The sequence below is a fragment of the Pleuronectes platessa genome, chromosome 16 (genome assembly GCF_947347685.1).
Source record: "Pleuronectes platessa chromosome 16, fPlePla1.1, whole genome shotgun sequence".
Classification (NCBI taxonomy): Eukaryota; Metazoa; Chordata; class Actinopteri; order Pleuronectiformes; family Pleuronectidae; genus Pleuronectes; species Pleuronectes platessa.
The window spans coordinates 9,287,603-9,299,826 of NC_070641.1; the positions used below are offsets into that span (position 1 = coordinate 9,287,603).

General features: G+C 40.1%; 2 protein-coding genes across 2 annotated transcripts in view; one reads left to right on the forward strand and one right to left on the reverse strand.

The window, feature by feature from the left end:
* The window catches only part of asic2 (acid-sensing (proton-gated) ion channel 2), a 409,791-nt gene that overhangs the window by 108,742 nt on the left and 288,825 nt on the right, over positions 1–12,224 (forward strand). The gene's annotated exons all lie outside the window — the stretch shown is intronic.
* Positions 4,576–6,424, reverse strand: LOC128458289 (tectonic-like complex member MKS1). The gene is made up of 2 exons (XM_053443070.1): positions 6,348–6,424; positions 4,576–6,256 (listed from the first exon to the last, which is right to left on the reverse strand). Exons 1-2 carry the CDS (start codon positions 6,422–6,424, stop codon positions 4,576–4,578), a joined length of 1,758 nt encoding a protein of 585 aa, XP_053299045.1.

Sequence of the window (12,224 nt, forward strand, 5' to 3'; positions counted from 1 at the left end):
GGGTGGTCCATCATTTCGGACCACAGACTTTCGTATCCGTGGTTCAACTCAAACCTGCTGTTTGAAGTCATAGAGTTTGATTCATCTATAGCTTCTAAGAGCTTAAATCATTCTAATTAAATCATAGTAATTAAAAAATAAAATTAAGTTTTAATCTTTCATTAAATTTCATCATCTGAAAGCTGTGTGTATATATCACACCTCACACCTGCTTCATTAAATGTTGGAAGCACAGTTTCTGGTTAAGATGAAGATTTCATTTTGACTATTTGCTTGAGCTAATACAGCAGCATAAGGAAAAAGATCTTCTCTTTCTGCACATGTATTATATTTATACTTCTTAACTCAACAACCCATAATGGCAAAGTTAAACCCATTAATTTTTTTGCAAAAGCATCACAATCTTATTCTGAAATCGCTCATTTATGAACACAAACTGAATCCTATTTGGTTTAATCATCCTTGAACTGTACCTACAACCTGATTGCTGTACAAATGTGGCTAATTGAGGTGATTGCATATGGATTAAAAAGGCTCACTCATTCAGGTCCCTAAATTCACGCTGCATGTCTGGCCATCACCAAGCCACGACATCCGGGGAACTCTCCTTAGACCTCTGCCATAATATTATTGTAATATATACACTCCTGATCAAAATCTTAAGACCAGTTAAAAAATTGCATGAATTTGCATTTTGCACTGTTGAATCTTAGGAAGGTTCTAAGTAGAGTTTCAAAATACAAAAACAAGAAATGGGAAGGAGGATCCAAATGGCTGTCCATCAAGACACGGGACGATCCTCGTCCCAAATTAAGGCCATTACTGGTGCTGACTGCAGCCCAATAACCATCAGACGGCATCTGCGAAGGAAGGGCTTCAAAAACAAGAAACGTCTTCAAAGGCCACGTCTCCTTCAACGCCACAAAATTGCCCGTTTAGACTTTGCAAGGGAGCACCAAACATGGGACATTCACAGGTGGAAGAAAGTTTTATTCTCTGACGAGAAAAAATGTAACCTTGATGGTCCTGGTGGCTTCCAACGTTACTGGCATGACAAGGAGATGCCACCTGAGATGTTTTCTACGCGGCACAGTGGAGGGGGCGCCATCATGATCTGGGGTGCTTTTTCCTTCAATGGAACAATGGAGCTCCAGGTTGTGCAGGGGCGTCAAACAGCAGCTGGCTATGTGGAGATGTTGCAGCGGGCATCCCTCATGACTGAGGGCCCTCGTCTGTGTGGTAACGACTGGGTTTTTCAGCAGGACAACGCTCCAATTCACAATGCCCGTCTGACCAAGACTTTTTTCCAGGAGAAGAACATCACTCTTTTGGACCATCCTGCGTGTTCCCCTGATCTTAATCCAATTGAGAACATTGGGAGCGGATGGCAAGGGAAGTTTACAAAAATGGACTTCAGTTCCAGACAGTGGATGCCCTTCGTGAAGCCATCTTCACCACTTGGCGCAACATTCGCACTAGCCTTTTGGAAACACAAATTTTTGAAGTGATCAACAATAATGGTGGAGCTACTCATTACTGAGTCAGTTTTTGACACTTTAATTGCTGTTTTAGAAGTTTTTTTTTTTTTTTTTTTTTAGCTGTGTTCTTAAACTTTTGATCAGCTGATAAACAGCCTGAGTTAAATTGTTGTTTTCAATAAATTGCCTGCTACAACTTTTGGTCTCTTGTTCCCATTTCTTCTTTTTGCATTTTGAAGCTCTACTTAGAACCTTCCTAAGATCCAACAGTACAAAATGCAAATTCATGCAATTTTTTAACTGGTCTTAAGATTTTGATCAGGAGTGTATATCAAGGCGAGAATATAAATCCATTTTCAGAGCTTGTCTGACTGGTAAAATGTAGTTTGTTGAACTAACTACGGACTGTTGTGGAAATTGGTCAAAAAGCAAGGTTCTGAGGCAAGTGGTATTTGTCGGTTTATTTGTATGAGCTTTCTGCAGAAACTATCACACAGGCAAGGTGGATTTAGCAAGTGAGATGAAAAAGTGTGTGTGCCCATATTTAAGTATCTCTGTGTGGGTTAGGCCCTGACCAAAAATGCTTGGGGGGTTGTCAATGTATTGTTCTGCGTCTGGAACATATAGTCTGTAAAGGCATGACTTTTAGGCTGCATCCTTTCTCTGTTGGAGAGGAAATATTGTTATGTGTGGTAAATTTGCTTGTCAGTCAGCTGAGTTCCTCGAACAATGGACAAACAGAGTTCAACCAGAGTGCAGCAACGGTCACTATAGAGTTCACATGATTACACAATCGGATCACATGCTAGACAGTGGGTGTACATGCTATATGCATGACGTTTATGTCGAGCTGCACCCTAGATATAAATGTCTGCTGTAAGCATAAAGGAAGTAGTAATTATGTAAATTTCCATTGCAGTCCCCCCCCCTCCTTTTTTGTAATTTAGTGACAATCAAAGAGTAATCAAACAAAGAACAATCATAGGAACATCCATAATACAAATTCACATAGATTCAATGCATCCCTCAATAAAGATCATTCACTAAAGCAGTGAGGCAATTGAAATAACAGATGTGATAAACAGAGTCAATGGACCCCTAAGTTGATGGAGTGATCGACGTTCCATCGCTGATCCAATGCTGGCAAATCAAGATTTTTCGTGAGATGTGTTTTCTCTGGAACTGTGTGTATGAATGTATTCCACCGTAGCAGGGAAGGAAGAGCATGTCTTAGGTTGTAATACAATCGAGGTCTGTTTACCTTGGCTATCCGTGTGTCCTCACTGCAGCTAAGGTGTGTTACCTGAGGTTTCCTCTCCTGTAAGATGGGGATGGACGTTCGGTGGAAAGTCATCATAGGGTTCAGAATGCGTTTGCAGTGTGAGCATTGGATCCAGGTGGCATGTTCTGCAACCTTGACCGCTCTGTGCGTTGTTACTAGTACCTTCAAGGGGCCCAGCCACCGCTGATGTGCCCTAGTTGGGGATTCACAGTAACCTTGACAGAGGCAAGTGAATGTGAAGGTTTTGTCTTTGAAATCAACCTCGAACAGTATTGGCTATCATGATGTACTGAAACGCTGAAAAACGTATGTATCTGTATCTGTTCAACAAACTAAGTTATTGGTATCCATATTCGGAAGTGGGCGGGGCATAACAGGAAGTTGGTATTTAAGCCTGACATGGCGTTGTTCAGAAGTTGCTATATTTATTGTTTATTAGAAAACTATTTACAGATCAGCCTTACAATTTGAGCTTCAGATCAATGTTTATCGCAAGTGATAGAACTGTTCAGAACAATTTTTTTTATAAAATTCAGTGAATAAACTTCAGTAAATCAATGAACAAAACACATGCAGTATTAACTGATTGTTCTATATAGAATACAAAATAGTGGATTGAAAAACAGCAAGATACACCCCAAAGTTTCATGTTCTACTTATGGAATTATCTTCTCCTTGCACTTTAAACTCGATACTTGTAGTTTATAACTTTTTATTCTTTGAAATTTAAAAAGCATGGTCAGTCAGGTTTAGTTACAAAGACAGCATAAGCAGTCATCCACAGAATTTCCACAAAAACAAGTGATAGAACAAGAGATGACTTGAGATGTGTTGTTTGACATGAGTGAAACAGATAAAAATTGTCATGACAACATTTGCACCGATAATAATTTCACGTTTCTTAAAAGAAGTTCATAGCCTGTAGTTTATGCACACCTGAGGGTAAAATTGCAAAATATAGTCAGCAAATATGGATTAATTAATATTCCTTTGTTGACACAACAAAAACATTTCTGACTCAGACCCCGGTGGTATAGTCTATTGCCACATTGGCGCCCAATGGTGTGGTGTGGAAGTCAGTACCAAGCCAGTTGTTTTTTAAAATTTTTATTTGACCTTTATTTAACCAGGAAAGTCCCATTGAGATTAAAAACCTCTTTTCCGAGGGAGTCCTGGCCAAGAGGCAGCAACAAATAACATATGTACACTCACAATATTACACTCACAACATATAGACAGAAATTAAAATTCATAAAAAACATCTACAAGTAAAAGAAGCGGTCTGAAATGCTCTCATCGTAGATTTAAAAGCGTTCAAAGAAATCATTTCGGTTAATTTAAAATCTTTTTGCAGCCAGTTCCATGTGGTGGGAGCAGAGTGGACGAATGCCCTTTTTCCTGATTCAGTGCGGGCAAATGGAACTAACAGAAGCATCTGATTGTTTGAGCGCAGACTGTAAGAAGCAACACTTTTCTGTGTGATTAAATTGCAAATATATGATGGCAGTAGCCCAAGCATGGCCTTATAAATAATAGTACACCAATGTCCCAGCCTCCTGGTGGACAAAGAGGGCCAACCCACTCGAGAATACAATTCACAGTGATGGGTCAGGGCTCTACAGTTAGTAATAAACCTCAGAGAAGTATGGTAAACAGCATCAATCTTACTTAGACATTTAGCTGAGGCATTCATATAAATCAAATCTCCATAATCTAAACTGGATAAAAACGTTGCAGTGACAAGCCGCTTTTTCACCTCAAAAGAGAAACAAAATTTGTGCCTGAAGAAGAAGCCCAATTTAAGTTTCAATTTCTTCACAAGATTGTCAATGTGGGGTTTGAAGGAAAGGGAAGGTTGTAGTTGCTTCCCTGGCGGCTTTTTTTCATCGTCGATCGTTGTAGCTGGGAGGTGGTGTTGTTTAACTCTTTGTGAAAGCTTTCTCTGGCAGCTTGCATCTTTCTTCTGGCTCTGTGAAAGGCCTCCAGAATGGTGCTGACAGCTCTTTGCTGACAACATTCTCCCAACTGGCAAAAACCTTTCTGCCTACTCTCCTTCGACAAGGCTGCATCAACAAATGATGTGGCTTGCTGGATGCAGTTCAGATTAAAGGTGACACTCCCTGTGGTTTCAGTGGGAAAGCCAATGCGACTCAGCCTTTCTCCCTTGAAAGTCCCTGGTATTCGGACATAGCTGTGGTCTTCAAGCTCTGGAGAACCTCCAATAAAGAATCGTCTCAGAGCAGATACTTTCCCCATCTGAAGGGGTCTCCATGTATGGCATGTTACTTTGTGATTACCAGGTATGGCAGGAAATAGAACATATCCACAGCCTTCAGTTCGATGGCGCTTCCAGGAGTCCAGAGAAAGGACCTTGAAGTAGAGCACTGGCCACTGTGGAACTGTTTTTTCACTCTCTTTTTCACTCACGTAGAAAGCTTCAAAGCTGAAGGGGTGACTGAAGAAAGCTACATTTTCCTTCCCTTGTGTTTTAGTTTGGCAGGTCTGGGTAACCCTGGAGAGAGACTGGGAAGGCAAGCTGGACCAGTTGTTGGGCAACTCCATGAAGAAGTTGATGTATAAGTTATCGTATTCAAAACCTTGAGCTGAGACTATTTCTCCATTCATAAAGTAATGCAGAATACCTAAAGGAAGCATTTCAAAGTCCTGTCCAACAAGGCTATTGAGGTAATCCTTGTGCCTAACATACATATTTTTGTACGTGTTCTGCTCCCATTCTTTTTCCTCTGGTTTCATTGCTGTGGATATATTCTCCACAGTGAGTCGCCACACTTCTCTCTTTTCCCCCTCTGTCACAATCCTGTAGGGCTCTCTACCTTTGTTGAAGTCTGGTTTTATGACGACTGTTCCGCTACCATCTGTTTTTATTGTGCAGAGCAAATATTCATTTTCTTTGTGACCCAGTCTTCCAGGGGGGCCCAGGTCTCCCATGATGTGCATGGTCTGCATAGCCTTGCTCACCACATGACTGTTCTTCACAAACTCCTCTGAGGGCTCCCAGTTGATGATTTTTGACTTGGGGATACTAGAGTCCTTTGTGCGTCTGTTCTGCCATCTGTGTCTTATTGTGGCCATCCTTTCTGCCAGGGAAGTGGGGCCTGATTTGGTTGTGGTCAATATGTCACTGGAGTTCTGCATCTGGTGGAGTGGAAGGCAGCTGGTGTAGCGGTCATGATCAGTGTGTGTGAAGAGCCTTTGATTTTGTCGGCCCTTTGCCCGCCTCAGGGCCTTGACTTCTCCGTGGTACTGCTGGTCCAGAGGAGTCAGACATGCTGCCTTGTTCTTGAACAGCTCCATCTCATACTCACTGAAGAGTTTCTCCTGCCAGCCCAACTCCAGCTCCTCCTCATTATCACCTGTCTGGCATTGTAAGGTGAGGGATTCCAGTTCAATGGATCCTCTGTCTTGCTGGGACAGAACTTCCTGCTTGAGGTGCTGGGAGAGTACTGCTGAGGAGGTCACCCTCTCTATACGCACTCTGAGTTGGGGAATAAAACAGACAACGTGTTGAAAAACCTAACCTGAGCCAGCAGTTTTAGAGATATGCTAATGTACCTTCAACTACTTACTTTACTCTCAAGTTTTTCACAGCATCCCAGGACCGATACACAGCTTCTCCAGTATCAGTGTTCCAAGAGTCTGCCATTATCGTTCACCACATATTTGCTTTAGGTCAGCTAGCGTTAGCACATGGTTAGTTTCAAAGTAAGGGCAATCTAAAATCCAACGGTAGCTCAACAGAAACTGCCACTGATATGTAAAGGCATTTGCCTTTGAAGCCTTTAAACAGTTTTTGAGGCTGCCGCTGCAGGGTGCATGTAGGACACCTCCCATCTCATTCTCCCTCTGGTGGTAGGCTGACTTTTAGTTGAGGAAGCGCTTGATTTGATATGTAGCAGAGCACGCATTTTAAACGTCAATATCGCTGACGATCATGCTCATTTAATTGTGGCAGCCAAAATCTTGATCGCGATTAAAATTCGATTAATTGTGCAGCCCTAGTCTAGCTTTACCCTGGAAATGTCTCCTGTAAGCAAAATCTACCTAATTATTTAGTAAATTAAGCAGTTATTAAGTAAATTTCCATTACAGTACCAAGAGCCTTTAACATGACACCCCTCTGCTAAGATGGGAGAAGGGTGAGCATCTCTGCAGAGATCAGACCTTTATGATTGATGAGCTAAATGGAAGCCACTGAGTGAAAGGCATATGGCAGTGCTGCTCTTTGTTATAACCCCTTCTGAACTGTTGATCCATGTTGTGGAGAAGGGCAATGAGTGGATCAGATGTTAGACTGTGACCTCCCTGTGTTTTTCTCTCTGTGTAATAGCTTGTAATAGATGAGTTTAGAGAGGACATTCTCCTTTCTATTCTTTCTGTGACCTAAATCTCAGTCAGTGTGGACGAGGTCAGAGGAGATCATGAGGAAAGCTACAATTTTTTTTAAAAGACTGGAAGAAAGACATCAAATTTGGCCATGGGAAGATTATTTCTAAACCTCATTTAATTTTCCTGTTGCTTTATCATTATTCCTATTATTGTTGACCTGTTAACGAGATTTATGATGCATGAAGGGAAAAAAATCCTCCCCATAAACAATTTTATGAAGCAGTAAATGGTGATGTAATGAAATTATTTGCCCTGTGTTTCTTGGTGTAGTTTTGTTATAGCAGGGTATAATGGACCAGAATCAGACATTGTTACACTTTGGGATATATCCAGCAGTTGAAATGCAGCAGCAGAACAATGTTTATTGATTTCAAACATCGGCAGTAAATGTCAAGCTTTGGTGGTGTGCTGCAATAACAAAGAGCAGGGGGGTTTTGCCAGACAAACCATTTTGTATCGATGCTCTGTAATCAAGCAGAGATTTTACATTCAACATTCAAGAGACCAAGATGCCAATGTATCCCCCAGTAGTGTCCTCATCAGACCACAATGCATTGCAGCCCCAATAAATTGTGTAAGGTGTAAGATATTTCATTCTTTGTCTGGAAAAGGGATAATGCTCAGTGATCTGTGTACACTCTGATTATTTATTTACCCAATCAGTCTTGTCAGGTATGTGTATGATATACAAATAATATTTTGTGCAGGAACAATTACGACTAACTGAACATTTTTTGTAAATGTCTGTCTCTTATTGCATGTCTGCAGGCGTCTGTGGCCTCACCTGATGAAAAGATTTCCAAAATTAACTCTCCTTTCAGTTCAGTTTTGGTCTCCACCATGATTTACTTAATGTTCACCAACTTGCTCCCATGTTTGTCTGACTACTATTTTCTACCTGGTAGCTGAATTCATCAGAGCCTTTTCAGTGAAAACCGCTGTCTGCTAGAAATAAGGTTGATAAAGGAGGGGAGAGTTAACTCAAACAAGCTGATTAAAAACAGTCTAAGATGCTGAGTTGTGATCTGCACAATTATGTCATCACCATAAAGTAACTTTTATATAACTTACATTATGATTTCATCTAACACCTAGTAATTTGTCCTAAAAGGCCTTGAAAACTGCAAGACATTATGTAATTTTTTTTTTTTTATGATCAGGTAATGTTATCCTCTAAATTAGTGACTTTGAAGTGCCCATGAATAATTTTGCCTTGAGAAATTGATCAGTCAACATTTCTTGTAATCTTTCTGGAGCAATTAAGCGGCAATAAAAGACCAGTCCCCACGGGATAGAACAGTCTGAAAGAAAAGGGATGACGAAGGAAATAAATTGATGTCTCGTAAGACCTACCGGTGGTGCACCTCTGATGAATTCCTTTTGTAATATTTTTTAACATTCAGCCCAGAACCAAGCCCTAATATTTATTTTATTATAATATTTGCATATCGTAAATGAAAGGGGGTAAAATATGGGAATGGAAATGTTGCAGTCTGGTTAGAATGAATAAATGAATACGACGTAACACACAACTCGGCTGAAGTAAAGCACATGCACCACCCCAGCTTGATGCTTTATTTTCTAGATGTGTGAATAGCTTGCAACTCTATTCATATTGTTGTTCATTACTTTGGCTTTTAAGGGTATTTCACAATAAACTGATTTCTTCAATCAGATACCAGCATTTATCTACAACTAAATGATCTGAAGATTCCCAATGACAAACTCATAAAACCTCTCCTCAGAATCACTTGTCTGTGTGTTTACTTTATGAGATTTGTGTCTGAAGGGGCCTTGGAAATAGAGTGAGTCAGGGCCTGGAGCTCATTAACGGCACTGGAGGATGACATAATGGGATAAGTTCACGGCCTCGATAAGCTGGAAAAACACACACTCCTACACTAACTCAACCTCACTTCCTATTTTCTGATTGTGTGAGTTTGACACAGGCTGATATTCCATTGAAGATTATTTATTTACAGCTGGTAAAGTGAGAAATCAGGTCTGAGGTTATTATGATCAGAGGATATTTCATAAGGTGGGTTTGTCCTTTTGTGACCCACAGGATCGTGTGTGGGAAGACTCAACGCTGCTCTTGCTGGCTCGTCATTAAGAATTGATTTAGAGTTATTTTGCACTTAGCATTTAGCACTTAGATTATTTGTAGCACTGCAACAACAGATAGATGTGTTGTACACTATTCCCACTTCAACAGTATTTAACCAACCTCATCCAAAACCAACAAGATTAACATGTTCTGCTGAAAATAGACAAGTGTCTGTAACATATTTAAGAAATACCTGAAAATGTTTTTTTTAACAGTTTATTTTTATATGTGCAGATAGCAACATAAACAACATAACAGGCTTCTCACATCATCAAACACCTGCAGCAACACAGTTATGTGAATAAAAAAAACCAACAGGCTTTTCCATTAATGACGTCGTCTATGGTGGCCACAGTACTTTTTACACTCCTCGCAATAACACAAAAGGTCTCTGTTTTTTCTTTATACTTTACTGCAATGTTGTTGCTCTTTTCAAGCCCTTTTCTGTTTTTCCATATGTCAATAATCTCATTGACGTCCTGATCATGTGTATTAAACATCTTTCTAAAATAATCTCTTCCAAAGTAGTTTTCCTTAAAACTCTATGAAATGCAAGATCTATTTAAAATAATATATGATTAATTCAATGTAAAACACAAATGTCTTAATGTATTTCTCCTTGTGAAACATTTGGTCTTCTGTGATCACAGGACAACCAAAAGCATCATGTGTATAATTTGAGAAATGTAGGTTTTAGGTAAGAATTATCACACCCGATGAACTCTGGCCTTTGTAACGTTTTGTTTATTGAACAATAACAAATTCATGGGAATCTGTTAAGTTGTGTGTCCTCACTGAGATGAGAACGACAGTGCAGTGTTTGCCAGAGGGTTAGAAATGTAAGCTGTAAGAAAAGTTTGCTGCGATTTGGGTTTGTTTTTTTGAAGAAAATGGACAAAAAGTAATATGTTTTTAATGAAGCTTGTGTGATTCTTATCATATCCCATTTTGCCTTCTGCTGCATTGTTCTGTTTGTTTCTCCCACTGGTTTTTCTGTTGCTCAGCAGGTTTGAACCCTTCACATTTTCTTTTGGTCCACAAGCTTCCCGCTGCTTATCAGGCAGGACTGACATATACGAAGGAAGATGGTGAGGAACAGAGATTAAACCGGGTTAAATTGCTCACCTTTAGTGTCATGACTCCATCACACTCACCTCAAGAGCAGGGAGCAGCTGCCATGACAGACGGCAGTGGAATGTCTGGTAATGTAGTGGCCACTTGGACTCAATAAACATGCCTCTTCTGATACTGTGTGTGTGTGTACACACAGTATATCCAAGGCTCTGGGGCTTAAGTCCTGCACAGCTCGGCTCCATCTCCATATCTGCTTTTTTTGCCATTGTGATGGGGAAGTGAACCATGTTATAAAATGTCATTTTTCTCTAAAGTTTAAAAGTCATAATGCCAAATGTATTAAGCCTTTAACATTATCATTCGTGTACTGTACCAACAGTGTAGCAAAGGGTTGACTCCTTTTCACACACATACACAAACTAAAACCTTGCAGCAAATGGAAATGCTGAGCCAACTGCATTGTCTTTAACTATGTATGAAAGTGGGGATCCTCTGCTTTGATTAATAATGAACAGTCATTCAAATACTGCGCTAACATCAGACATACAGAGGGTTTTTTCATAAAATTAATAAACAGATAAATAAATAATGCTGTTGTTCTATAGCTGCCTGTAGGGACTCCTTTAACGATTATACACATTTTACACTAAATGACTATTAAATAGATAACACTATGGTTTATAAGTAATTAAAACTGTACTTTTATGACCTGATTTAACACTATACCTTTACTCTGTTTTCACTACAAGGGAATGTTTATATCCTAACCCTAACCCAGGGGTGTCCAAACTACGGCCCGCTTGCAATCTGCGGCCCGCCATCCATTTTAAATTGGCCCCCCTCAAAAAAATTTTGTATTCATTATTTTTATTTTTTATTGAACCTAACAATTTGATAGCAATTAAATGGCACTTACTTACAGCACTTTGTAGTGCTGTAAGTCTCTATATCTGGGTTTGAACCCTCTGGTACCCTTGAATGGACTTATTATAAGTCGCTTTGGATAAAAGCGTCAGCAAAATTAAATGTAATGTAATGGACTATGGACCACTGTATTGTACTTCTCAGTTTAGACACTACAGCTCACACATGTGTAGGGAGATATTCTCAGGCATTAGATTTGCATTCCAAACATAGGCTCATCCCTGACTGATTCTGCCTTGGGATTTGTATTTCATGTCATGTCTCACTGACTCTCCTCCATTATATTCTGTATGCATGTCTACAGTGTGATGTATCCAGTGAAGGCAGAACGCAATAACAAAGAAAGTGTCACACATATCCTGAGATGCTCGGAATGTTTTTTCCACTTCTCACTGTCTGACACAGTTTATTGGACACGCTCAGTGAAGGGTGGGGGGCCGATAATTTCATACCTGCGCCGCTGAGTTCACCTCCACTTCAGATTCAAGTCCAGTCCAACTTCAACTCTCACTTCTAGCACTTTATACAAAAGTCAGACCTGATGGCTTGGATTTGTATTTCATATAAATATACAACATGTTCTGCATTGACACTGCACTGCCATAACAATACAACTTTACTTTCACTTTTGCTTTAGAGCTTATACTGTGCTCATCAATACTCTATGTATCTCAGAGGAAGACTCTTTCCATTCCCGAGCATTAGCAACCAAAGTCACTTTTTGGCCTCTAGACCTTTATTCACTCTCTTTACCGGATAAAGCTGGGAGTCTAGAACCAGGAAAATTAAGACTGCAGTCCTCCGAGCTGCTGCTCGGGCCATGACTTGCTTTGTTGGCTTCAGAACAAAATGTCGTTTGAAGCCAGTCGCTTGTAGCACAGTCCCCCATCACTGAGCTGTTAAAAATTCCTCCAGCTCACAGACATTTCTGATCAAAAACAGAATATGGGCC